The sequence below is a fragment of the Podarcis muralis genome, chromosome 8 (assembly GCF_964188315.1).
Source record: "Podarcis muralis chromosome 8, rPodMur119.hap1.1, whole genome shotgun sequence".
In the NCBI taxonomy this organism is placed as follows: domain Eukaryota; kingdom Metazoa; phylum Chordata; class Lepidosauria; order Squamata; family Lacertidae; genus Podarcis; species Podarcis muralis.
Window position 1 is genome coordinate 85291815 of NC_135662.1, and position 25370 is coordinate 85317184.

General features: G+C 46.2%; 2 protein-coding genes across 2 annotated transcripts in view; both read right to left on the reverse strand.

Annotated features, from left to right (window-relative positions):
* The window catches only part of RRBP1 (ribosome binding protein 1), a 39582-nt gene extending 25476 nt beyond the window's left edge, over positions 1–14106 (reverse strand). The window contains exons 1-7 of the mRNA XM_028738124.2: positions 13931–14106; positions 10947–11600; positions 9390–9538; positions 6147–6269; positions 3599–3751; positions 2116–2234; positions 785–938 (exon numbers count right to left, since the gene is read on the reverse strand). Coding sequence (XP_028593957.2) covers positions 785–938; positions 2116–2234; positions 3599–3751; positions 6147–6269; positions 9390–9538; positions 10947–11580 — 1332 coding nt within the window. The 5' untranslated portion in view covers positions 11581–11600; positions 13931–14106. The remainder of the gene's footprint in view (positions 1–784; positions 939–2115; positions 2235–3598; positions 3752–6146; positions 6270–9389; positions 9539–10946; positions 11601–13930) is intronic.
* Positions 14107–16507: 2401 nt separating this feature from the next.
* On the reverse strand, positions 16508–24605 carry BANF2 (BANF family member 2). The gene is made up of 3 exons (XM_028738127.2): positions 24436–24605; positions 19095–19223; positions 16508–16778 (listed from the first exon to the last, which is right to left on the reverse strand). Exons 2-3 carry the CDS (start codon positions 19218–19220, stop codon positions 16632–16634), a joined length of 273 nt encoding a protein of 90 aa, XP_028593960.1. The 5' UTR covers positions 19221–19223; positions 24436–24605; the 3' UTR covers positions 16508–16631.
* Positions 24606–25370: the final 765 nt, after the last annotated feature.

Genomic DNA, 25370 nt, shown 5'->3' on the forward strand with positions numbered 1-25370 from the left:
TCCTGAATGGAAAGGTGCCCTAGATCAGGCATAGGCCAACTCCGGCCCTCCAGATGTTTGGGACTACAATTCCCATCATCCCTAGCTAACAAGACCAGTGGTCAGGGATGATGGGAATTGTAGTCCCAAACATCTAGAGGGCCAGAGTTTGCCTATGCCTGCCTTAGATGCTGTGCCAAAAGGGTCAGATCTTATGAGACCCTTTATAATGGCCCCAGATGCATCTGATATAGATAAGAGACAGTTTCATATCAGTCTTAAGATGAATATGAAGTATTATGTATAAATGGAAAACTATTTCCTACAGAATGTAATTCCTATGCATTTTGTGATTTTTCTGAGATCTACGGATGAAGGATGGTATACTAACTATGGTATACTAACTAACCAACTCACTCACTCATTCACTCATTCTTTCATTCCTCCAATGTGGGAAAAAGGCTTTGTCTATGAAACGGACCATTTGAACCCAAATGATTATCTGTTGAGTAACACATTTTCCTTAATTACAGACTGTGCATCAGTCAAACAGCTGCATATGACAAGTCCATACAACATCAGGGTGCACAGATAAATAATAGCCCTGCAACCATGTGAATTGAATGGTAACATACACAGCAGGGGGCAGGGGCCACCCTATTGATTTCCTGCCCCAAGGATATCTGAAGGGCCTTTACAGTGGGACGCAAATCTGCCATGACTAGGAACACAACCCAAATCTTTCAACTTCTAGCAGTCTTTTCACCGTTGAGCACAGAATTATTGGTACCTGTCTGTTACTGACCTGGAGCTGACGGATTTGCTCTTCAGAGGCAGCAACCTTTGTCTCCAAGACCTTTTTCTGTTCTTCCACCTGCTGTAATGCACCCAACTTTTCACTCAATTCTTTGCCTAGCCTGCTACACTCCTGACGCAGTTTGGCCAGTTCAGCATTTTGTCTGAATTGCAAAAGTTGAAACAGTAAGGTGTGGATCAAGCTTGCTTCAAAACAATTCCGATTTTAAAGAACTGTAAAATCTGCCTTATTTGTAAAATCTGTAAAGGTCGGCGGTTCGAATCCCCGCAGCGGGGTGCGCTCCCGTTGCTCGGTCCCAGCGCCTGCCAACCTAGCAGTTCAGAAGCACTCCCGGGTGCAAGTAGATAAATAGGGACCGCTTACTAGCGGGAAGGTAAACGGCATTTCCGTGTGCGGCTCTGGCTCGCCAGAGCAGCGATGTCACACTGGCCACGTGACCCGGAAGTGTCTCCGGACAGCGCTGGCCCCCGGCCTCTTGAGTGAGATGGGCGCACAACCCTAGAGTCTGTCAAGACTGGCCCGTACGGGCAGGGGTACCTTTACCTTTACCTTTCAAATCTGCCTATATGCAACATTTGAAAAATGGAAATGTATCAGCATCTTGTTTCCTCACCATCCATATTTTCCTAGCAATATAGGCCACTATTTTTTTCTCTTGCCACCAGCATATATAAGGGACAGGAACATGAAATAATGGAAATGGTTACGGGCAAATGTTCCACCTAAATTGTTATCTGCTGATTTGAAGGAGAACTATTATAATATTATTTGAGAATGATACTCCACGTAAGTTAAATTTAATACTATATACAGATTAGGACATGATAACTGTTGGAGACGCAGTTATTTAAAACAGATTTTATGCATATTTGGAAGGAATGCCCTCAAATGCAATTCTGGAATTCAATATCTGTGGTTATTTGGGATATGCTATATACCTTTCATGCCCAAGATTGTTATATTTGGTTATTTTAAAACGGTCATCTTAAAAAATGATCTGGAGGTGACAACTAAATTGATCGCTGCTGCAAAATCAGTGATAGCAAAAGACTGGAAAAAGAGAACAATCCCTACCTTTTTGGAGTGGGTTGGGGGGGAAATTGTCTATCATGACAATGATCAACTGTTTTGGATGTTGCCTACTAAGTGAATATTCTCAGAACAGAAGTCACACAATAAAGAAATTCTTCAGTGTTAGCACCTAACTAACTCAAATACTTCACACTGAAGCCACACCTATTGTCTGCACAGCCCACTACTATAAAATTCTTCCCTCTTACATTACATTTTCACATTAACTAAAATACTGTTCATCTTACTTGCTCTCGGTCTGGCTTGTGGCCTGGTTTAAAGCATCTCTGAGAATGGAATTTTCTTGCTGCAAGCGAGCAAGTTGGGTGTTAGGGCCGTTCTCCAGTTGTTCTTGTAGAGTTCGAATCTGGAAATCAATGAAGAAGAACAACATCAGAACAGCTCCCTGCTATCATTCACATCTAAATGCAGCAGCTCAGGGTTCAGATTGGAAAGCATATAGCTTGACCATGAAGATTCTAGGCCTCTCTTTTGACTCTACACTGTTTATTCTCTTTTGTTTTTTAACTGAGAGTCAACCGGCATGTCAACCACTATGTAGACTAGAACCCCAGCTCATGCGCCAGATGTCTTCACAGCCTAATGCCGCCCTCTGAGTCCCCTCCCAGCTCGCAGGGAGTAGCTGAGAAGGAAAAGGGCTTTGGTGCTGCTCCAAGTGTGCAATTGTAGCTCCTTCCTCTGCCACACAAAGGGAACATGTCTCCGCAGAGAAGAATACTTGGTTTCTGTTGCAAATACATGCAATTTTTATATGCCATTGCATTCTGAAGCGTGAGGCTTTGAATAGCTCTAAGGCAGGGTTTAGGAACGCGGGTGGCGCTGTGGGTTAAACCACAGAGCCTAGGACTTGCCGATCAGAAGGTCGGCGTTTCGAATCCCCGTGACGGGGTGAGCTCCCGTTGCTCAGTCCCTGCTCCTGCCCACCTAGCAGTTCGAAAGCACATCAAAGTGCAAGTAGATAAATGGGTACCACTCCGGCGGGAAGGTAAACGGCGTTTCCATGCGCTGCTCTGGTTCGCCAGAAGTGGCTTAGTCATGCTGGCTGCATGACTCAGAAGCTGTACACCAGCTCCCTTGGCAAATAAAGTGAGATGAGCACCACAACCCCAGAATCGTTTGCAACTGGACCTAAACAGTCAGGGGTCCCTTTACCTTTAAGGCAGGTTTTGCAATTCTGATGCGTATTGATTATTTGCAATTCTCTGATAGCATTACAGAGTTCTTTTCACCCTTTGCACTATCAAAATAGATTAAAGGAGAGCTTTTTAAACCAATTTTGTTTTTAAAAGTCTACGGAGAAACCGGAAGGTGAAACTTTTAAGAATTAACTATATGCCTCAGTTTCCATGGGAAACAGCTTTGGGGTGGGGATTTTGTGAGTGCGCTTTGCCGCTGCCGAATCGCGGAATGCAATCATGGACAGTTTTCCACCATGGTAATGTGGCCTCCCATCTGAAAAGCTTCCCTACCCTTGGTGTAAACTGAATATATTTGAGCCAAAGAGAAAAGGGCCAAATCTAGTGTGTGAGAAAGGAGCTATGAATGCTTCGTCACACAGCCAGTTGTTTATTTGTGCTTTGGATGAAGAAGATCCAAACAGGACAAAGCTCTAATATTGCTCTTCAAAGTCTTCCACTAGAAAAAGAATTATAAAGGGATCCTTGACAACAAATAAACCCGTGTTGAATAATATTAAGTCGCTTTTCCCACCTTTCCTTGCAACTGTTGGGTCTCAGTCTCACGATCCTGGTAACTGGCCTGCATCCGGGCTTGTAGAGCAGTCACCTCCTGCTCACGTGTCTTCAGTTGCTCCTTCAGCTTATTCTCAACACTTAAGGCTTTTGCCTTCTCAGCTGTGAGTTCCTTCAAGAGAAGACATTTATAATGAGGTATGCATAAAATTTCTTCCCCTTCTATTTGCCAGGAGTTGATGGGACCAGTGGCCATGATCTTCGCTTTTTTGATGTTGAGCTTCAGGGGAAGAAATGGAGGCAGTGAGAGATTTTACTTTCTTGGGCTCCATGATCACTGCAGGTGGTGACAGCAGTCACAAAATTAAAAGACGCCTGCTTCTTGGGAGAAAAGCAATGACAAACCTAGACAGCATCTTAAAAAGTAGAGACGTCACCTTGCCAACAAAGGTCCGTATAGTTAAAGCTATGGTTTTCCCAGTAGTGATGTATGGAAGTGAGAGCTGGACCATAAAGAAGGCTGATCGCCGAAGAATTGATGCTTTTGAATTATGGTGCTAGAGGAGACTCTTGAGAGTCCCATGGATTGCAAGAAGATCAAACCTCTCCATTCTGAAGGAAATCAGCCCTGAGTGCTCACTGGAAGGACAGATCCTGAAGCTAGGGCTCCAATACTTTGGCCACCTCATGAGAAGAGAAGACTCCCTGGAAAAGACCCTGATGTTGGGAAAGATGGAGGGCACAAGGAGAAGGGGAGACAGAGGACGAGATGGTTGGATAGTGTTCTCAAAGCTACCAACATGAGTTTGACCAAACCGCGGGAGGCAGTGGAAGACAGGAGTGCCTGGTGTGCTCTGGTCCATGGGGTCACGAAGAGTCGGACACGACTAAACGACTAAACAACATGCATAAAATGTGGAGTCAAGGTCTTGAACATACAGTGTAGGACAAACTCAAGACAGTGCTGATCCTTGGGATTACTCAGTACTACAGTAGGCCTCAGTTTAACCAAAACACAGATTTAAACCTGCATTAATAACCCATTTGCTTTTGGATGCCAGCAGCATGCCATTCTGAATTATGCTCCCATGATTTCCTAGGATATGGCACACAAACTATACAAACTCACACATCATAGTCACTGTTTCTTTATGACAGGCGGGTGCAGCAGCGGGCATGTGGTGGCAGCGCCAACCCTTCCAGTTGTCTGGAGCCTCTGCTGTGAGACCACCACCTCATGTGCCCTGCTGCAGTGAGAGGTGGGGTTTGTGAAAGAGACCCAAGGGTCGGACAGAGCCATCTTCGGTCCCCAGCCTAAGATTCTCCACCCCTCGTAGCAGAGAACACAGCTCACACCATGAACTTTAAGTGGGTTCATTTGCACTTTGTAGCTACCTGATGCTATAACCACTAAAAAGTGTTGAGGCCTCCTAGTTATAGGACTGACCTGGAATGAAGTTACACATTCGCCTCAAAAGTGTGGGTAGTTTCACAGATTAGATTGAAGCAACACAAGATGACTCCTACTAATCACTTTAGTTTCTAAAGGCCTGGTCTGCAAAAAGGTGTTATTGGAGGGTCACTTAGAAAGGGTTGATGGTGTCAGGTAAAGCCCCTGTGGTGGAAAGTGTCTTCTTCGATATAAGCAATGTAATCTTTGATAACACTCTGTCAGAAAAGGCACTGACTACGTTTCCGAGCACAATTCAAAGTGTTGGTGCTGACCTTTAAAGCCCTAAACGGCCTCGGTCCTGTATACCTGAAGGAGCATCTCCACCCCCATCGTTCAGCCCGGACACTGAGGTCCAGCGCCGAGGGCCTTCTGGCGGTTCCCTCATTGCGAGAAGTAAAATTACAGGGAACCAGGCAGAGGGCCTTCTCGGTAGTGGCGCCCGCCCTGTGGAACACCCTCCCTTCAGATGTGAAGGAAAGAAGTAGCTATCCTATCTTTAAAAGACATCTGAAGTCAGCCCTATTCAGGGAAGTTTTTAATATTTAACGCTGTATTGTTTTTAATACTTGACTGGGAGCCGCCCAGAGTGGCTGGGGAGACTCAGCCAGATGGGCGGGGTATAAATAATAAATTATTATTATTATTATTATTATTATTATTATTATTATTATTATTATTATTATGAATGACAAACTTTTCAGTCTAATTTTGAGCATTTTCAAATGGTATTCATAATATTCACTTGAGCCCTGGGACTATTCTAAATATGCTAAAAAGAATATCAGACCACAGCTCTTCAGAAAGAGAAAATGATTGATTATATTCTGCAATACTTTTCTTTGTAAGTTGTACCAGGTCACCCAGTAAGCACCCCTTGTATGGACTGAAGCAGGAACCCGTACTCCCATGGGTGCAGAAAACCTTTGCCAAGATGTGATATGTAAATTTGCAAATCCATCCTAAAGTGGGCGGATGTTGTTGTTGAAACTATGCAATTTACAGCAAACAGTGAAGCGCCACGATGATATAAGGAGCTTTTATCCGGACAATGGGGCCCAAAATGTAGATTCTGAATATCTGAAGCGCCATTTCTGAAGACAGTGTAGGAACCTACCTTGGAGAGTTCTCTCAGTTTAGCTTTTGCGACAGTTACATTTTCTTGTTCCGTTGCAAGTTGCTTCTCTCTGTCCTCTAGCTGTCGTTTCAGAACGGCAACGGGATCGCCTTTCTGAGTTGCCTGCAACAAGAATCAATTCAATGCTGAATTAAGTGCTTCAGAACTACCACAGTATTCTCTTGTATGCCAGCCAGCTATCAGACCAAAAAGTGAGTGCTTAGTGCCATGGCTTGGTATCATAATGGCAATCAGTGCCATTTTTTCTTTTCCTTGTTATTCATCAGAAAAAGTAGATGCGTAGAAAATCCATGCTTTCTCTCAGTGGCGTAGCGTGGGTTGTCAGCACCCGGGGCAAGGCAAGTAATTTGCGCCTCCTAACCCGCACGCCTGGCACACCCCCCCCAGTGGGCGGCGACCCGGCGGCTCGGATCGGATTCGCACAGCCAGCACTGCAGTGAGAGAGAGTGAGTGAGCCACGTAGGGGCAGAGAGCTGCGAGTGCGAGTGTGCCCCCCCCCAGATGTTGCGCCCGGTGCGGCCAGCCCCCCCTGCACACCCATGCTACGCCACTGCTTTCTCTCCCTCCATTTTGCTTGATCAAGGCAAGCCCGTGCTCCAGCCAACTCCTGAATCCACAAAACCAGAACAGGTTCTGTCTGGTAGAAAGATGGAGAAATCCAGCAGCAATTTCCACCAGCGATAATCATCCTTTCCTGCGCCCTGGAAGCAACTACCATTGTCCCAACTCCTGGCAAGTTTCACACTAGTTACCTGACCTGTGCTCTGATTGGCTAAAAAATGCCAACTATCACTGAGTCCAACGTGGGTGGGAGAGCCAATAAAAATAGGCGGCCCCACCAGGGTCCATCTCCCTCACCTTTGATTCCAGGTGCCATCAGAAAACTCTGCAAGTGAAAGCCTACACTATGTTGCACATGAGGAGACCACAAGCCTCTTTGTAACCAGGTGAGGAAAAGGTAGATCTCAGCTAAAAAGCTCTCTTTATTTCCAATAGCCTGCTTTTGCTCTTTTCTCCTCTTCTCTTCTTTTGCATTCTTCATAAAACTGCGTATAATTTGGCTGCTGAGGTCTGAAATGAGTTTATGTCAAACTCTAGGATTCTGTGTAGACGCTACTGGGGTGAAAGAGCAAGTTTCACTGAACCCTATGGTGAAGAAAGCAGTCAGATGCTTGCTCTGTTGTCCCTCGTGAACTGAGGGGCATTTTAGCAGAGAAAAGCAACTTTCTTGAACCCCAGGAAAGATCAAGGAAACCGAATGCTATCTTGGGGTCCCAGTTTTTAGTACTTCCATGAGCGCCCCAGAATCCCCTCCTCTCTGCCCTCTGCAACACGCAATAAGTGTTGACAGATGGTGGTCACAGTGATTACTGAATAGTTCTAAGATGTGACTGGCCTACTTGCAAGGTTGTTGTGGAAGGAAGGTTATAAGCATGCTCTCCTAGCCTCCTGCATCCATTATAGTCGACACTTCACAAAAGCTTATGCTATAACACATTTGTTAGCATGCCCAGCCCTTCATTAACCTACCAGAGACCTTTGCCTCAAGCTCTAATTTTTTAAAATCACAGAACAAGTTGCAAAATATCTAAATATAGAAATTTCACATATACAATCTGTAACTGCTTTTCAAAAAAAACAACTCCATTCTAAGTAACATATATTTTATATTATACAACTTTAATTTTATTTGGGGCTGATGAACCATATATATATATAAAAGGTAAAGGTACCCCTGCCCGTACAGGCCAGTCTTGACAGACTCTAGGGTTGTGCGCCCATCTCACTCAAGAGGCCGGGGGCCAGCGCTGTCCGGAGACACTTCCGGGTCACGTGGCCAGCGTGACATCGCTGCTCTGGCGAGCCAGAGCCGCACACGGAAACGCCGTTTACCTTCCCGCTAGTAAGCGGTCCCTATTTATCTACTTGCACCCGGAGGTGCTTTCGAACTGCTAGGTTGGCAGGCGCTGGGACCAAGGAACGGGAGCGCACCCCACAGCGGGGATTCGAACCGCCGACCTTTCGATCGGCAAGCCCTAGGCGCTGAGGCTTTTACCCACAGCGCCACCCGCGTCCCTATATATATATATATATATATATATATATATATATATATATGCAGGTTTTGGTGTCCTCGGGTGTCTTCCCGTGTAAAAGTTGGGGTGTCTAGGCGACGTTTCGACGAGGTCTCACTCGTCATCTTCAGGCTGGTGCTTTCGGCTTCTTGTTACTGGAACAGAGCAGGATCTCAGTGTTTGAGTTCCTATAAATACTGTTGAGGAGGTGTGGTGTATAGCCTCCAATGTTCTGGGCAGAGAGGAAGTTCCCAGGCTAGTGTGCCTTTTCTTCTTTTGTTCCTTAATTGCACACTAGCCTGGGAACTTCCTCTCTGCCCAGAACATTGGAGGCTATACACCACACCTCCTCAACAGTATTTATAGGAACTCAAACACTGAGATCCTGCTCTGTTCCAGTAACAAGAAGCCGAAAGCACCAGCCTGAAGATGACGAGTGAGACCTCGTCGAAACGTCGCCTAGACACCCCAACTTTTACACGGGAAGACACCCGAGGACACCAAAACCTGCATTCCTGTACCCGTGAAAATCTACGAAAGCAAATATATATATATATGTATATATGTATGTATGTATATATATATGTGTGTGTGTGTGTGTATATGTATGTATGTATATATGTGTGTGTGTGTGTGTGTGTGTATATATGTATGTATGTATGTGTGTGTGTGTGTGTGTGTATATGTGTGTGTGTGTGTGTGTGTGTGTGTGTGTGTGTGTGTGTGTATTTGGGTGGTTTCATGAACCAGAGATCCATTGGTTTATAAAATAAACTGGACCAAGTCAGAGGCTCTGAGTTACGTCCCCCTTGATATGAGCCTACTGTCATGGCCATTTCAATGGGGAAGAATACCCTAATTGAGACCTGCTGCTTTCTCAGCTGTAGAAAAAATAACCAAATGGTCTGGCTCTTCCTTAGTCTGTGGAGTAGAGTCAATGTCCTCAAGATGAACGTAAGAAAATAAGAGCAGCCTGCTGGTCCAGACCAATGGCCCATCTAGTCCAGCCTAGATGCCCGTGGGAAGCCTGCAAGCAGGAACTGAACACAAGAGCCCTCTCCCCTCCTGATGTTTCCAGCAACTGGGATTCAGAAGCATCATGAAGTTTATCCACAGCAGACCCTTGATGATCAAGAGATGTCCATACCATCAGCCATGGGTGCTGAGCGCCTCCTGCTTTCTCAGTCAAGATTTCAATCAGCTGCTGGGCCTCGCCTTCCCCAAAAACCATGCTGCAAATTATGGAACATAAGGTCTTATAGGGGACGTAAAGCATATTTTCAACATCTGTGGTACCTAAAAACAGAAGTGTGAGGAGAGAAGTAAGCTGGGAATTTAAAAGAAAATAACAACAACAGCAACAACAAAAATGACAGTCTACCCAAAAAATGAGGGACGCGGGTGGTGCTGTGGGTTAAACCACAGAGCCTAGGGCTTGCTGATCAGAAGGTCAATGGTTCAAATCCCCGCGACGGGGTGCGCTCCCGTTGCTTGGTCCCTGCTCCTGCCAACCTAGCAGTTTGAAAGCAGGTCAAAGTGCAAGTAGATAAATAGGTACCGCTCCGGCGGGAAGGTAAACAGCGTTTCTGTGCTGGTTCGCCAGAAGCGGCTTAGTCATGCTGACCACATGACCCGGAAGCTGTACACTGGCTCCCTCGGCCAATAAAGCGAGATGAGCGCCGCAACCCCAGAGTCGGCCACGACTGGACCTAATGGTCCCTTTACCTTTACCCCAAAAATGTGAGAAATTACTTTTTCTGCTTACAGTTACTGCTTACAGTTACATTTCCCCAGCCTTGCAACAAGTCCACTTGCTGAAGTTACAAACCCAGTAAAAATGTAATAAGCTACCTATCGCACAGGCACTGTTGTATGGTTTGGAAGAAAATGAAAAACCTTTTGTAACTGCTGGTCTCCTGCCAAAAGTAACCAGGTGAGAGTGACCTGTACTTACGAGATGGAGGAGCAAGCCATGCCTTTCAATGGATCAACACAGAAATGAGACAACCCATTTCCTAAGGGGGGACGTGAGGAAATGTCTTGGCCAAACATATAAAGTCTATGAAGGAGTGGACAGAAAAATCCATAAAAAATACCACCACCACCCCATTTCTCAATTTTTTTCAGTATAAGTTGGGGGGTATTAAAGGCGAAGACGTATGAAATGTTTTCTTTTCTTGAGGAAGTGAAAAGCTTTTCAAAGCAACTTTTACTCACTCAAAGTGTGTAGTACCAATATTTTTGCGTAAGATAAACTAGCACATTACAGGATGATTTCTGGGTATGCAACACTCAGAGCTCAGATACATTTTTCTACCTTGAGGGTGCTGCCTTCTTCACGAGAAAAGTATACAGGGCCTTCACCTTTCTTGCAAATTTTGTTCTGCTGCAATAATTAGCTGCCTTCAATTATGGAATTTATTTTCCTTGGAGATAATCACCATCTATTATTTTATACCTAGCACTATTCCGGCCATCAAAAGACTTAAAAAAGATAAAGTGTGAGCATCTGGAAACTATGAAAAGTGTTTCCATTCAAGTTGGCTTTAGGTGGCCAGGAAAAATAGGGAGAAGGAAAGATAAGGCCTTGGATTTTGTGAGTAGCTTACCCACCTTAAACCTTTGAGAATGGGAGAGATATTAATTAATTTAATATACATATGCACTGTAAGTACACATGTGTGATTTACAGCAATTGACTTACTTGATTCCTTTTTCTTTGGGGCAGTGGATTTCTTGTTGGAAGCGCCGTCGTGCCTTTGTTCCTCTTTGTTTCCAAGAGCTTGGGTTTTTTTGACACTCACGGAATTAGTTAAGGGAGCATTCTGTTGAGCCGCAGCTAGTGGAGCAGCAGCTACTGACACTTCCTTGGAAACCACATCAGAAACCAGATCTTTTGAAGCAGTTATTGGTGGAGAAGACGCTGCCAGGCTGGGAACCGACTCTACCTTCCCCACTTTCTTCTCCTTCTTCTTCTTGTCTTTGGGAGACAGGGTTGGCTTTTCCTCAGGAGCTGGAAGAGACACAATGGGTGCCTCAAAGACTGGTTCAGGGCTTCCATCAGAGGCGTCCAGACCTGCGTCTGGCTCCAGCACTCCATTGGGTTTCTCCTCCTTTTTCTTCGCCCTTCCTTTCTTTTCAGCAGGCTTCTCTTTCTTCTTCTTCTCCACCTTGTGGTGGCTGGCTTTCTCTAGCTCCTTGCGCTGCTTTGCCAAAGCTTCTTCGAAAGACGTCTCCTTCATGGAAAAGGTGGACACCAGGAATATCCCAACTGCTGAGACCAGCATGAATCCTCCAAACACCATGACGCCCAGGGTCTGAGGGTCATAAAAATCCATTCTTGCTCTGTAGTCTTAACCTGCAAAACAAAGTCAGAAAGTTAATGCTGAGCTAGAAGGATGTTTGCAGATGCATGTTTACATAGCAGAATGGCCAGCTTGCACAGCTGACCTAGAGGCAGTCTCAGAAGCGACCTAGGCAGAGTGTACTCAGAGCAGAATTCTACTCAAGACTAGCTTGTGGCATTCCACACTATACAGCTCCTGCAGCCAATTGGAAGCCGTGGAAGCCCCATCAGACGTTTGGCTTCCAAAGATAGTTTGCAAACCGGAACTATTCAGGAGCCAAAATGTTCGAGAACTAAGCTGTTCGAAAAGCAAGGTACAACTGTATAACTAGAAGTTTTGAACAACAGCAAGGAGGAGCTCCTACTAAAAGAATAATTAGAATTAAAGCAACAATCACATTCGAGAAACTGCTGAATTGCATGATCTGGACAGGACTGCGCTCCCTCTGAAGGAGGAGGTACAAAGTATAGGGCTGCTTATAGATTCAATTTTGTTACTGGAGACCCAGGTGGCTTTGGTTGTTAGGAGCATTTTTAAATCAGTTTCAGCTGATAGAACAGCGCTGGCCATTACTGGACCAGGATAGCTTGGCCACAATAGTTCAGGCATGACTGAAATGCTTTCAGTGTGGGAGCTTCCCTTGAGCTTTGTCTGGAAAACAGTTAGTGCAGAGCAACTGGTGGAAGGAGTGAGACACATATTGGGCAACAGTTATAGCATGGATCAAATTTTGCAGCAGCAAAAGGGAAGATAAATAGCTTCTCCAGCAGGGGTTAAAGGAACTCTCTCTTTCTCTGGAATTTAAATAAACATTCAGCAAGAGTCGTTTCATTAACAACACAATATGGAAGTTAGTTTGTCCCTGAAGAAGTTAGTTTGTCCCTGATAGCCAACAAAGCATTTAACAGCTTTAATAGAAGTATAGTAGAATCTGAAAAGTTAGGAATCTGAAAGTTAGGAGGGACCCCTGGGGTCATCTAGTCCAACCCCCTGCAATGCAGGAATCCCAGCTAAAGCATCCCTGACAGATGGTCACCCACTTCTGCTTAGAAACCTCCAAGGAAGGAGAGTTCACCAGCTCCGAAGGGAGTCTGTTCCACAAATGGGATGCTGCGCAACCCCGCAAGGGTAGCAGCCCGGTTGCCCTGCTGCCGCTGCCACACTGAAACAGCCACTGCCCTGCAAAAGTGGAGAGGGTGGGGAGCCAGTTCGTTTCAGCCAAAGGCTTGCAACAGTGCAAGCAAGCAGAGAGCCCAGGCCAGTCGGTGGAGAGGTGACAGCGAAGAGCAGGAGGGGAGCGGCTAAAGGAAAATCTGCAGCCGTGGCGTCGAGGCCGCTGCCCTCTGACCCAGGGACACGAGCCAGCATGGCGTGCGCAAAACTGCGCGGCCCCAACCAGCAACCAGTGGGTCACAAGAGCAGCTTTGGTTTAGTAGAGGAGCCTCTTGCAGGACTGCAAGGGAGCCGCAGCGTGGGGTCTCCTTCCCCACAGACGCAGTTATCCCCGACGGCGAAGCGGGCGGCGATCTCCCTCCTGCGCTGCGTTGGAGAAGCGCCAGAGCCCTCGAAGTTAGGGCTGAAGGGGCGATCACCGGGCCGGGACACTCCGGCCAGCGGGAAAGCGGCCGGCTGCGGCAGCTGGGGCGGTGGAAGGCCCGGCTGGGAGCCCCCCGACGGCTGCGGAGAGGCAGCCGCAGGCGCTGCGGAGAGGGCAGCAGCGGGAGGAGCCCGCCGGACTCGGCGCCAGGCTCCTCCTCCCCGCCGGAGAGCGAGACACGTCGCCACTCGGGCCCGTCGGGGGGCGGCCCGGGGTCCAGGGTCCGGCCGCCGTGCCGAGGGCGAAAGAGAACCCCGCGCCTGTCGGGGCGGCCCTCGCAGCCGAGTCCGGCGGGACTCGGTTGCAGCGAGGGCGCCGCTTCGCCCGCTCCTTCCTTCCAGCTGACCACGCTCTTCCACGTCCACGCCGAGCCTCCTGCTCGACGCCCCGCTCGGGCGCTCCAGCCGCCTTTCCCCTCTCACGCTCTGCTCTCGGTGCCGTCGGGGGACGCATCCCCGCGGCCGCGGAGCCACCGGCGCCCCGCGAGGTCTCCCGTTCTTGCGCTGCATCCCTGGAGGGGCCGAGCGGGGCTCCACGCGGGCGGCGACCGGGAGGAGGGGCCCCTTCCCCAGCCACAGCTCGGATCGCCAGCCGTCCGACGGGCGCCCAAAGCGGGAGTCCAGGCGCCGCTGCCCGCTGCCTTCTGCAGCCGGGCTGCCCGACCCGGCGCTCCGCCCGCGGAGACGGCTGCTGTCTCTCCGCGCCGCCGGCGGACGGAGCGCGCTCCCCGCTCCCCGCGCTCACCTCGCTCCGCTGGCTCTCCCGCGCTCCCTTCGCGTGGCCCTCCTGCCGCGGGCGCGCTGAAGTCGTGGCACTTTCCTCGGAGAACCTCCCCAGGATCCCCGCCCCGTCGCCGGCGCCGAAGGAGGTTCCCGGGCTGCGGTTGGTGTCCGGCCCGCCAGTCAAAGGCGCTCCGGCCCAGTGGGGAGACCCGCGGCTCGGAAGTCCGCCCGAGGGGAGGGCAGCCGCTGCCAGGGCAGCCCAGCGCGAAGGAGGCGGCTGCCCGGGACCGAGAAGGAAAGGGGCGGGACGGAGCCGGGCCCTTCGCCGCCTCCGCCGACCTCCGAAGGGGCCCCCACGCTCTCGTCTCCCGGTCCCGAGAAGCCGGCTCCCACGGTGGTCTTCACAGACCCCTTGGTCCCAGCACGCGTGTTGCTCTTGCGCGTTCACACAGCGAGGCACGTTTCCCCAGTTGCACGTGGGGACAGAAAACAGATTTGCGGGGGAGGCTCAGGCTTTCGATTGTTCTCAGGATTCTTTAGTACGTGGTGGTGGGGGGGAAACGCCCAGGGCCCCCAACATTTGTTGTTGATTAGTTGTTTAGTCGTGTCCGACTCTTCCTGACCCCATGGACCAGAGCAGCCAGGCACTCCTGTCATAGCTGTCAACGTGCCCCCTTTTTTAAGGGAAATTCCCTTATTCCGAATAGGATTCCTCGCAAGAAAAGGGAAAAGTTGACAGCTATGACAGTCTTCCACTGCCTCCCGCAGTTTGGTCAAACTCATGATTGTAGCTTCGAGAACACTGTCCAACCATCTCGTCCTCTGTCGTCCCCTTCTCCTTGTGCCCTCCATCTTTCCCAACATCAGGGTCTTTTCCAGGGAGTCTTCTCTTCTCGTGAGGTGGCCAAAGTACTGGAGTCTCAGCTTCAGGATCTGTCCTTCCAGTGAGCACTCAGGGCTGATTTCCTTAAGAATGGATAGGTTTGATCTTCTTGCAGTCCATGGGACTCTCAAGAGTCTCCTCCAACGCCATAATTCAAAAGCATCAATTCTTCGGGGATCAGCCTTCTTGATGGTCCATCTCTCACTTCCATGCATCACTACTGGGAAAACCATAGCTTTAACTACACGGACCTTTGTCGGCAAGGGTCCCCCAACATATTGGTACCTAATGCCTAAGTTGAGTAGGCCAGCAAACCCTCCCATCCCCAGCACCTTAGTAGATTGATAAACCTGCCCTGAGGATGGAAAAAGCTTCCCAGGAGGTGAAAGCTTTTCAGGTCTAGTTGTGGCGCTGTGACAGGAAGCTAACGGGTAGCCAATGCAGTCGGGCCAAGGCTGGCATGATAGACTCAAACTGTCTTACCCAGCCAGAACCTGGCTGCTACAGTCTACACCTGGGTTTCCCAAACTTGGGTCTCCAGCAGTTTTCAGACTTAAGCTCCCATCATCTCTAGGTAGCAGGACCAGTGGTTGGGGATGATGGGAATTGTAGTCCCCTGGCAGCTGGAGTCCCAAGTTTGGGAAACCCTGGCACCTCTGCAGTTTCCGAACCATCTTCAAAGGCAGCAGTCTCACCAAGAGGCTACCAGAGCGTAGTCAACAGAAGTTAGGCTGTCCCTGATCAGACAGGGGCACAGTTGGGCCACCAGTCTGAGAGGATGGAAGGCAATCCCCCACTACTGAGGCTACCTGAGCCTCAAGCAACACCAGTGGATCCAGAAGGATCCTCAAGCTACGTACCTGCTCTTTTGGAGGGAGTGCAGCCTTGACAGTTGTTGTGTGGATTGAGCTTCAGTTCATTGGCACTCATCCAGACCAGAATTTCTGAATCCATGCATGGGGCCATTCCTCTTGCAGAAGCAAAGGAGGAAGGAACTTTTCAGTGTTTTGTGATTTAATGTTCATGGTTTGTAAAACTTTTAAATATATAAACATAAAAGTTCATTTGTAAACAAATTCTCTTAAAAGGGAGAGTTCCCAACTTCTCCCTGCTAACTTTACACAGAAAGGTGAAACCTATTCATACCAGTTGGTGCTGAGTAGGGAGGGGGAGAAAGTCAATTCAATTCACATTTAAAGGTGAAATTTGCATTTTCTGAAACAACAGCTAAACCAAAACATAGCCATCCATTTTGCACTTCTCCAAATTATGTGATGCATTTCTCCAGTCAAGTAATGTGTATAAAAATACGTATGTTAGAATAAAGTGTGCTTTTATTTGTGAAAACATACCAAAATGCATAGTATTAGGGAAACTGCCTGAAAAAAATGTGTACGTTAGCCAAAACTGCAAGCAGGACTCCTTTTTAAAGTCTCCAAAATGCTGCATAAGTGTGGAATACTGAATTGCAGGTTGAAAACTGAGAAACTGGAGGACTGAAATGGGCAGATTTTTCCCTTCCTACACTTGAGAAACTGAAACTGACTACTGTGCTCCATGTTTGTGGCTCCTTTGCTGTGTTCTTGCATCTCTTGGGGGGAATGTCCCATTTTTAAGCATGTTTAGTGAGTTTTAGATTTGTTAACCATTGTAATATTTTTTAAAAAATAAAAAGTTGTATATAAATGATTTAAAATAAAGTCCCAGCCGGATAGATAAATGCTTCATTGGTTTAATAACATCATGACTGCAAGAAATCCTTGGTTTCAGGTCTGTGACGTGGAAGAGGTTGTTGTTTTGAGGTGTGTGTGTGTTTGGGGCGTGGAGGATCCCTGTGATCCTACAGGAATGTGAGGCACCACTCCAAGAGACAGAGGGCACAGCGCTCAGCCTGGTAGCTGCTGGCTCCATAGGACAACTTCAGCCACTTTTGAAATGTAGCACATTCCTTCTTCAAGAGGAGGAACTGGCCCAGGAGGATGTACGCCTGGAAGGAAAATCAGGAAGCAGAATTAGTATTTCCCCCCAGTAGCAAGAAACGCAGGCCTGAAATGAATGTTGAAATAAACAGAGGGGAAATGTGGCAAATCTGTGAATTTCATCATTTGGAATTTGAGATTGAAATTTGAGCCCAAAACATTCAATTTTCAACACTTGGTTTTTTTGTTGAACCCAACTCCCTTCTGACGGGGTGGGGGGTGGGGGGGTCAGTTTATTACCCATTGACCTATTCAGCTTTTCGGAATGGTTAGCTGAATAATTAAATAATTAAACTTAACGATGGGCTTCCTAGTATGTTCAGTTCAGCTAAATGTGGATGAAACATTTTGTCAGATATTCAGTATCAGCACCCACAGTGGATAATTTTGAGGAAAATGTAAGGGCCAAACTAGTTTTAGCCTGAAAGCTAGACTGGGTTCACAGAGGAGGCAGTGCATGATTGCAGTTTAAACACTGTCATCAAACACAGAGCCAAGTCCAATTCAGATGTTCTGAACGGGGCTTAAGTAAACACGCAAGGAAGAGAGACAGAGGAACCAGCACTGGCCTCGATCCTCATCGCCCTCCATGGGTTCAAAGGTGGCTGTGTGTAGCGGGAAAGCTCCTGTACTCACAGAGGCCCCTGGGCATTTTGAAATCCTGGAAAACAAGGGCTTCAAAACGTGGAAACCTCTACAAGCTCTGGAGCCCCTTCCCTTGGAGACAATCACCCTGGAACATGCAGAAGGCGACTGGGATGAGAGACAGGGCTAGCACACTTGTGCATACTCTGTCTTCCTGTGTGCTTCCCTAAGCCCCGTTTGGAATGCCTGGGCTCCAGCTGGTTTTGGCATCTGGCAACTGGGGAGATAAACGCCGCCATGCTCCATGGATGCAGAAAACCTGGGATCTCTTTTTCCCCCAAAAATTTTTTATTGGTTTTCACAATATTATAAACAAACACACACACACACACACACACACACACACACACACACAAACACACACACACACACGACAAACAAACAAAACAAACATAAATCATAGCCTTATTAAAAATTACAGTTATTAACTTTGTTATGTGACTTCCTCGCTTCCCCTTGGTTGAATTTCATTGCATGTCCTTTTAACGGTTTTCCAAATCCCTATTTTTATGAAATTTAACTTAAACATTAACATCCTTAAATCTTCACCTTATAGAATTAAACATATTAATTCATCACAACATAAACAAAAACCTAAGCCCATTAAGTATCTGCAAGCTATTTCCAGTTAGTTTAACTTAACAAATTTAACTACCGTATTTTTCGCTCTATAACACGCACCCGACCATAACACGCACGTAGTTTTTAGAGGAGGAAAATCCGTAGGCATGCCACCTGTAGGCATTCCCTCCATAACATGCACAGACATTTCCCCTTACTTTCTAGGAGGAAAAAAGTGAGTGTTATGGTGCAAAAAATATGGTAAATAATCATTAAATTTATTCCATTCTTCCTGATACTCCTCCTCCTTCTGGTCGCGGACTCTTCTGGTTAGGTCGGCTAGCTCCGAAAAATCCATCATCTTCATCTGCCATTCTTCTATTGTTGGTAATTCTTGGGTTTTCCACTTTTTAGTTAACAAAATACGAGCAGCAGTTGTGGCATACAAAAAAAATTTAACATCTTTCTTGGGAAGAACCTGGGATCTCTTAACTGCTTGGCCCGAGGTTACAAATATAAAGTTTTCCATCTGGCAAGGAAGTCAAGCTGGCAATGTGTGGAAAGTGGCCGTGCAGTTCCATCTCCCATCTTGTGTGACCACTGGCAAGACATAAGACGCAAGACTCCCTGCCTTCTAGACTCTATCTGTCATAATGTCCACTTTGAAACTGGTCAGGAATTATCCAGCACTGGGGGCAGGGCAGGGCTTCAACAGAGGTCTTTTGGGGCAGCATTTCACTGGACTGAGGTTGATGTGTCTGCACAACAGAAGTCCTTAACAAAAGTCCTAATAGTCACAGCCAGAGTGGAACGGGCTAGAAGATGGAAATACACCACCTCGTTATGTTCCATCTGTGAAGGATTTGTTTTTGAAGTGTGTTGAATTAGCAAAAATGGACACATTGACAGACCTGGTCTATAAAAGCAATGGTATCTGGTATAATACAGTACAAAAATTGTCCAATGGTGGTCAGGCTTTGCAAACTATTGCAACACAAATGTCAGAAATACCAGGTTTCAAATACATTTCTTTATGTGAATATGATTTAGGTAAATCATGAATTATGTGGGTTAATAAATAAAAAGTGCTGTGGGGCATAAAGCATTAAAACAATTACCTTGTCAAAGCCCTTTGCCGCTAGTTTTGCTCCAAGCTCCTCATTTATGCCATCTACTACTATAATAGGTTTGTCACCCATAGGCTCAGATACAAAGTCCTGGAATTTTCTGCTTCTGATAGCCATTATCTAGAACAGTAGTACAAGAGGAGGAGGCAAGACAGAGGAGTTATAATAGAATATAAATGAAAACACAAAGAATAAGGAGCCCCAGAAGTATTGAGTATACCTGCCCAGGGGTGGATATCTGCTGGGAAACCTCCTTAGACTTCCACCACCAAGGCCTTGCCCATAGCAGTGTTTCAGCACTGGAATTCCTTCTCCATTGAGAAGGATGCAATTCCTCTGCATTGATGGTATTCCAATGCCTTTTAAAACCATGGCTACTGACAAAGGTATTGTTTTTGTGGGGGGACACCCCACATATAGATTCCATCAAGCATCATCCCAAGTGTGGGCGGGAAATAGATTTAAATTGAAAGGGCTCATATGTGAATAAAAGTGCACATGGAAAAATCGAATCTGTGCAACGCACATGTGCCTTAATAAACTTGGTGCCTACCAGGGTGGATAAAAATAATATATATTCTTTTAGAAAAATCAAAAAAGTTGATTTAAAAAAAAATTAAATCAGATTTTTAAAAACAAAATGCTTTAGGAGGAAAAATCTTTCTAAAGATAGTTTTCTATTTAAGTTACATTATAGTCCAAAGGCAATTCATCAGGAAATAAGGATTTGTTTTTAATTATGTAGCATGAGGCTTTATATGCAATGTTTAATTTTTTTGGTAAATTAATTCCATTAATCCGTTCACAATGTCATGCGCTTCCAGAGGTTTCTGATTATTTGGGACAGTTCTTCTAACGAGAAGATATTATCACAGATGCTTGTTTTTGCAGTTCTCAAAAGTGTGAGTTTGTGTCTGCAGAGATAAATGCCTTTTTTCACAGGAAAAATGTTATAAAATAAACATACAGAGTTGAGGAAAAACCCTTAATCCCTTTGTTCTTTTGCAAATTTATATAAACAGAATCAACCCCTTACCTTGTAAATGCTAAGTTCCAAGTGGTTAAGTGAATAGATTGTTTGGAGTGGAATAGATCTGCACAAGTAAAAGGTAAAGGGACCCCTGACCATTAGCTCCAGTCGTGACCGACTCTGGGGTTTGCGGCGCTCATCTCGCTTTACTGGCCGAGGGAGCTTCTGGGTCATGTGGCCAGCATGAATAAGCCGCTTCTGGTGAACCAGAACAGCGCACGGAAACGCCGTTTACCTTCCCGCCGGAGCAGTACCTATTTATCTACTTGCACTGGCATGCTTTCGAACTGCTAGGTTGGCAGGAGCAGGGACTGAGCAACGGGAGCTCACCCCGTCACGGGGATTTGAACCGTTGACCTTCTGATCAGCAAGTCCTAGGCTCTGTGGTTTAACCCACAGCGCCACCTGCGTCCCTATCTGCACAAGTAGCTAAGTGTAAAGCAGTAAAAATGAAAGTGCAACCTTGTGAGCAGAATACTCCACGAGTCTTGGGATCTTTGTGTAATAATTGTGCAAGTCAGTTGCATGTCTGTGCAACTCAAGACTAGAGGCAAGTGCTGAAGGCACTTCAGGGCTGGCAACTTTTTCCCAATTCCACTGGGTCCCAACAACTGCATTAACACTTACCTGTACAGAATAGGCACCTGAACGTAGAAGCAAATCCAAAGGGGTGGAAAAAGTAAATGGGATCTGTAAGTCCTTGGCGAGACTTTGAAGTGCTTGCCAGTCAACTAATAACAGTTCACTGGTTCCAGGCCCTTCTCCCCTGACATTGTCCAAACAATAAAGTCTCTACCTCCAACTTCAGTCCTGCACAGTGGCGTAGCGTGAGTTGTCAGCACCCGGGGCAAGGCAAGTAATTTGCGCCCCTGCCAGGTAGGGGCAGAGAGCTGCGAGTGCGAGCGCGCCCCCCCCAGATGTTGCGCCCAGCCCCCCCTGCACCCCCCACGCTACGCCACTGGTCCTGCAGCAGGAATCCCTGAAGTTCTTTGCGCTAGTCCTTGGTTCCCCTTTTCCAGCTTTCTACCAGCCTGTTTCTCTTGGCCTGCTCTTTCTGCAAGACCGTTCCAGCCTAGGCCTACCAACTGTATCTCTCCTTCCCCCCTCCCCTCTAGAAAAAGTACAGCAGAAAAGTTGTCCAAATATAAACAGTTAATTTATTAAATCTCGCAATAATTTCATAATTATCTCTATGCATTTCTAATAGCATAACCAGATATAACTGTAAAAACTACTCTGAATTTTTAAAATTCCAAATATGAAACCTTATACCAGCAAAAATGAATCTTTCTGTAAAATAATGATTTACGGTAAATCAAGCCTTACTGACTAGTGATTTAAATCGCTTTGATTTAAATCAAATCCACCCAGGCTTAGTGTAGCTGTCACTAGGGAGCAACATGTCAACTCAAACACAGAAAGATAGCAGCAATTGCAAGAGTTCAGTATCTTTGGAACTTGGATCTTATTGCATAGCAAAAAAAATTGTGATTTATTTTCCTGAGGGGACAGGGTGAGGCTGAGGAATAATGCAGGATTTCAGCATGTGGGTGCCAGGTGTAGGCTACCTTACTGTATGCTTGTGAAACATGGACCACTTATAAACGCCACCTCCAACTCCTCGATAGATTCCATCAACGGTGTCTCCGAAAAATTTAACACATCACTTGGGAAAACAGGTGAATTGATGCCAGTGTACTGGAAGAAGCAAAGATCACCAGTGTCGAAGCAATGATTCTTACATCAATTTTGTTGGACTGGTCATGTTTGGATGCCTGATTATCATCTTCCAAAGCAGCTACTTTATTCCCAACTTTAGAATGGAAAGCGAAATACCGGTGGTCAACAAAAGAGGTTTAAAGCCTCTCTCAAGGCAAATCTAAAAAAATGTAGTATAAACACTGACAATTGGGAAACACTGGCCTGTGAGAGCTCCAGTTGGAGAAGAGCCAATTCAGAATGAAATTCAGGATGAAAGGGAGAAACGTGCTAAGAGGAAGGCACGCTTGGCAAACCCACACTGATCAACTCCCGCCCGGAAACCAATGTCCCCACTGTGGAAGGATGTGTGGATCCAGAACACTGTAAAAACTGTGTTCATGGAAGACAATCTTACTCGGCTACGAGTGATCGCCAAAGAAGAAGTACAGTGGTGCCTCGCAAGACGAAATTAATCCATTCCGCGAGTCTCTTCGTCTTGCGGTTTTTTCGTCTTGCGAAGCACGGCTATTAGCGGCTTAGCGGCTATTAGCGGCTTAGCGGCTATTAGCGGCTTAGCAGCTATTAACGGCCTTAGCGGCTTTAAGAAAAAGGAAACAAACTCGCAAGAACTCGCAAGACGTTTCGTCTTGCGAAGCAAGCCCATAGGGAAATTTGTCTCGCGGAACGACTCAAAAAACGGAAAACCCTTTCGTCTAGCGAGTTTTTCATCCTGCGAGGCATTCGTCTTGCGGGGCACCACTGTATCCCTAGATGGATAGCCAGAGTGCCCATTAAGAAGCAGAAGAGTAAACCAGAGAGGTGGGATGCAAGTTTCTCAGAGGCCACGCCTTTCCACCACCATTCAGGCACCAGCTCAGCCAGAAATAGTATGCCTGATCTGATTCTAGCCATATTTTTTTCTAGATGCAATATTTACTTGTGTGCGCACGCATATTCCCACACCCCTCATGACACTTGCCAAGTTCCTGCCTGTGTGATCACTGGACTGTATTTGTATTTGTAGAGACAGAGTGTTTATTCTGCTGCAGCTGGCTGCCCATTTCCCAACAACCAGAGCTGTTATGGAGGAGATTGAGAGACGTCTGCTAAGGTGGACCATGGAGCCCTACGCACAATACCAATTTTTGTACCAGCTAACCCTAATTCAGGAATATTTTTTCTCTGCCATTTCCCCCTTCGCAGCCTCCCAACTCCCTTTTTTTTTAGGTTTTGTGTTTCCATACAAAGGCTACAACTTCTGGCGCACTTGACAGCAAGCATATTGCACTTGGTAATGCTTACATGTGAGTAGACATACATATGATCAGGAGGCATGCTCATTATGTCACCTATAAGGTGTGTTTGTATATTTGTGTATGTGGGTGTCATATATTTTACACTGCATCCCCAACAGCCACTTGAGGCTATTATCTATAGTGTACAATTATATTTGTGCTAAATTCTGCACCTGGTGTGTGAATATAAAGATCTCATTTTCATGCTCACAACAGACCCTTCATTGTAGCTAAAGGAGGGGAAGAGAGAGACTGCCTCACAATGGCATATGACTTCTTGTAAAATGTGTAAGATTTTACATTTATGTTATGATTTGTAGTCTTTTGTCCTAATCTTTTTAGATGTTTCACTGACAATTGACAAAAGGGTTCCTTGTGTTGTGCAGTTGTGCTGTCACCATTACTGCTAGTCTGGATTGCAATGTCACAAGCAAGTACATGTTGCAAACAATAGTTCCTTGCATTCCTGGGAGGGAAAGGGACAAATGGGATGCACCCAGTGTTGTCCAACATCTTTAATAAACATCTTGCACGAAGGACTAGATGGGATGCTCATCAAATTTGAAGGTGGCACCAAACTGTGAGGGGTACCTAATACCTCAGAAGATAGAATGGAGATTTGAGATGACCTTAGCAGATTGGAAAACTGGGCCAAAAGTAAGAAAATCAATTTCAATAGGGGCAGATGTAGGCAGGAATAACTAGCAGAACAAATGGGACACCTAGCTTGACAGCAGTATATATGAAAAGGATCTATAGTGGACCACAAGCATAACATGAGTCAACAGTGTGATGCAGCAGCAAAAAAAGCTATTGCAATTCTAGGCTGCATTAATAGAAGTCTAGTATCCAGATTGCTGGTGGCAAGAAAAAATAGGTGTGAAAGGACAATTCCTGAATGCCAAGATCCAAGTTCCCTTTGGAGCAAGTTCTCTTTGGTGAGAGAACCCCAGGAGAGACTTAAAATAAGCAACAAAGCATGGAAATGTAAGCAGTTTGACCTCTTAACATATGCCCTTGTAAGCTCCTTCCCCTAGCATAAAAAAATACCACACATTTGGTAAGTTAAAAACGGTTTACTTACAAACTCACCAAAGGTCAGGTTCATGTGAGAGCCAGCGGCTCTCGGGATTCCAGTCTATCCCAGCTGTACCTGGAGATTCTAAGGACTGAATCTGGGGCCTTTGCTATGCAAAGCATGTGCTCTACACTGAGCCACAGTCCTTTCTCTGATTTGAAACCAGGTGTCATACTCTACCCACTATGCTCTACAGTCAAGACACTCCACAGCTAAGGTTTTGCTCACCTGCTTCTTTGGGTTATGTTAACTTGGGAGGCGCTGAAGTTGACCATCTCTGTAGTTCATGCAGCCCTGTTCACAAATGGATGGAAATGTGTGATTAGGTATGTAGCAGTAGCCATGGTGCTTGTATCTAGGTGCTGATGAACAGACAATGGTGTCTGGCCAGGAGATAGGATGCCTCAGATCTTAACATCCCCATCTTTCGGGGGAGGGCATTACATTTTATTTACATTACAGAAAAATACAAAAACACACCCATTAAGTTATCATATATAGAGAGACATGAGTTATCATATAGAGAAATGATGAAAATTAGTTTATTGTTCCAAAATAATACAAACAGCAACCATTTACAGAAAAAACAAATTCTGCTTCAATGGAGTTTGATTAAGTATCAGACATTGGCCCCAGAAACAGACTTTCAGTTAGTGCAGATGACAGGTAACTGGTATAGTATCACCAGGAGGGTAGACTCAAATCAATGGCTTCAAGTTACATGAAAGGAGATTTCCGACTAAACATCAAGAAAAACTTTCTGACATTAAGAGCTGTTCAACATTAGAACAGTCTTCCTTGGGAAGTTGTGGACTCCCCTGGTGACATACAAATGTAGTTACCAAGCCATCAATTAATTCATTTTGCTGCTGTTGTGGAGTAAGGCTTCTTGGGATTAGGAAGTATCCTGGCGAATCTATGAATTACTATGACTTTATTGAACAGTAATCATTCGGGTGGCACTGTGGGTTAAACCACAGAGCCTAGGACTTGCCAATCAGAAGGTCGGTGGTTCGAATCCCCGTGACAGGGTGAGCTCCCGTTGCTCAGTCCCTGCTCCTGCCAACCTAGCAGTTCAACAGCACATCAAAATTCAAGTAGATAAAAAGGTACCGCTCCAGCGGGAAGGTAAACGGTGATTCCGTGCGCTGCTCTGGTTCACC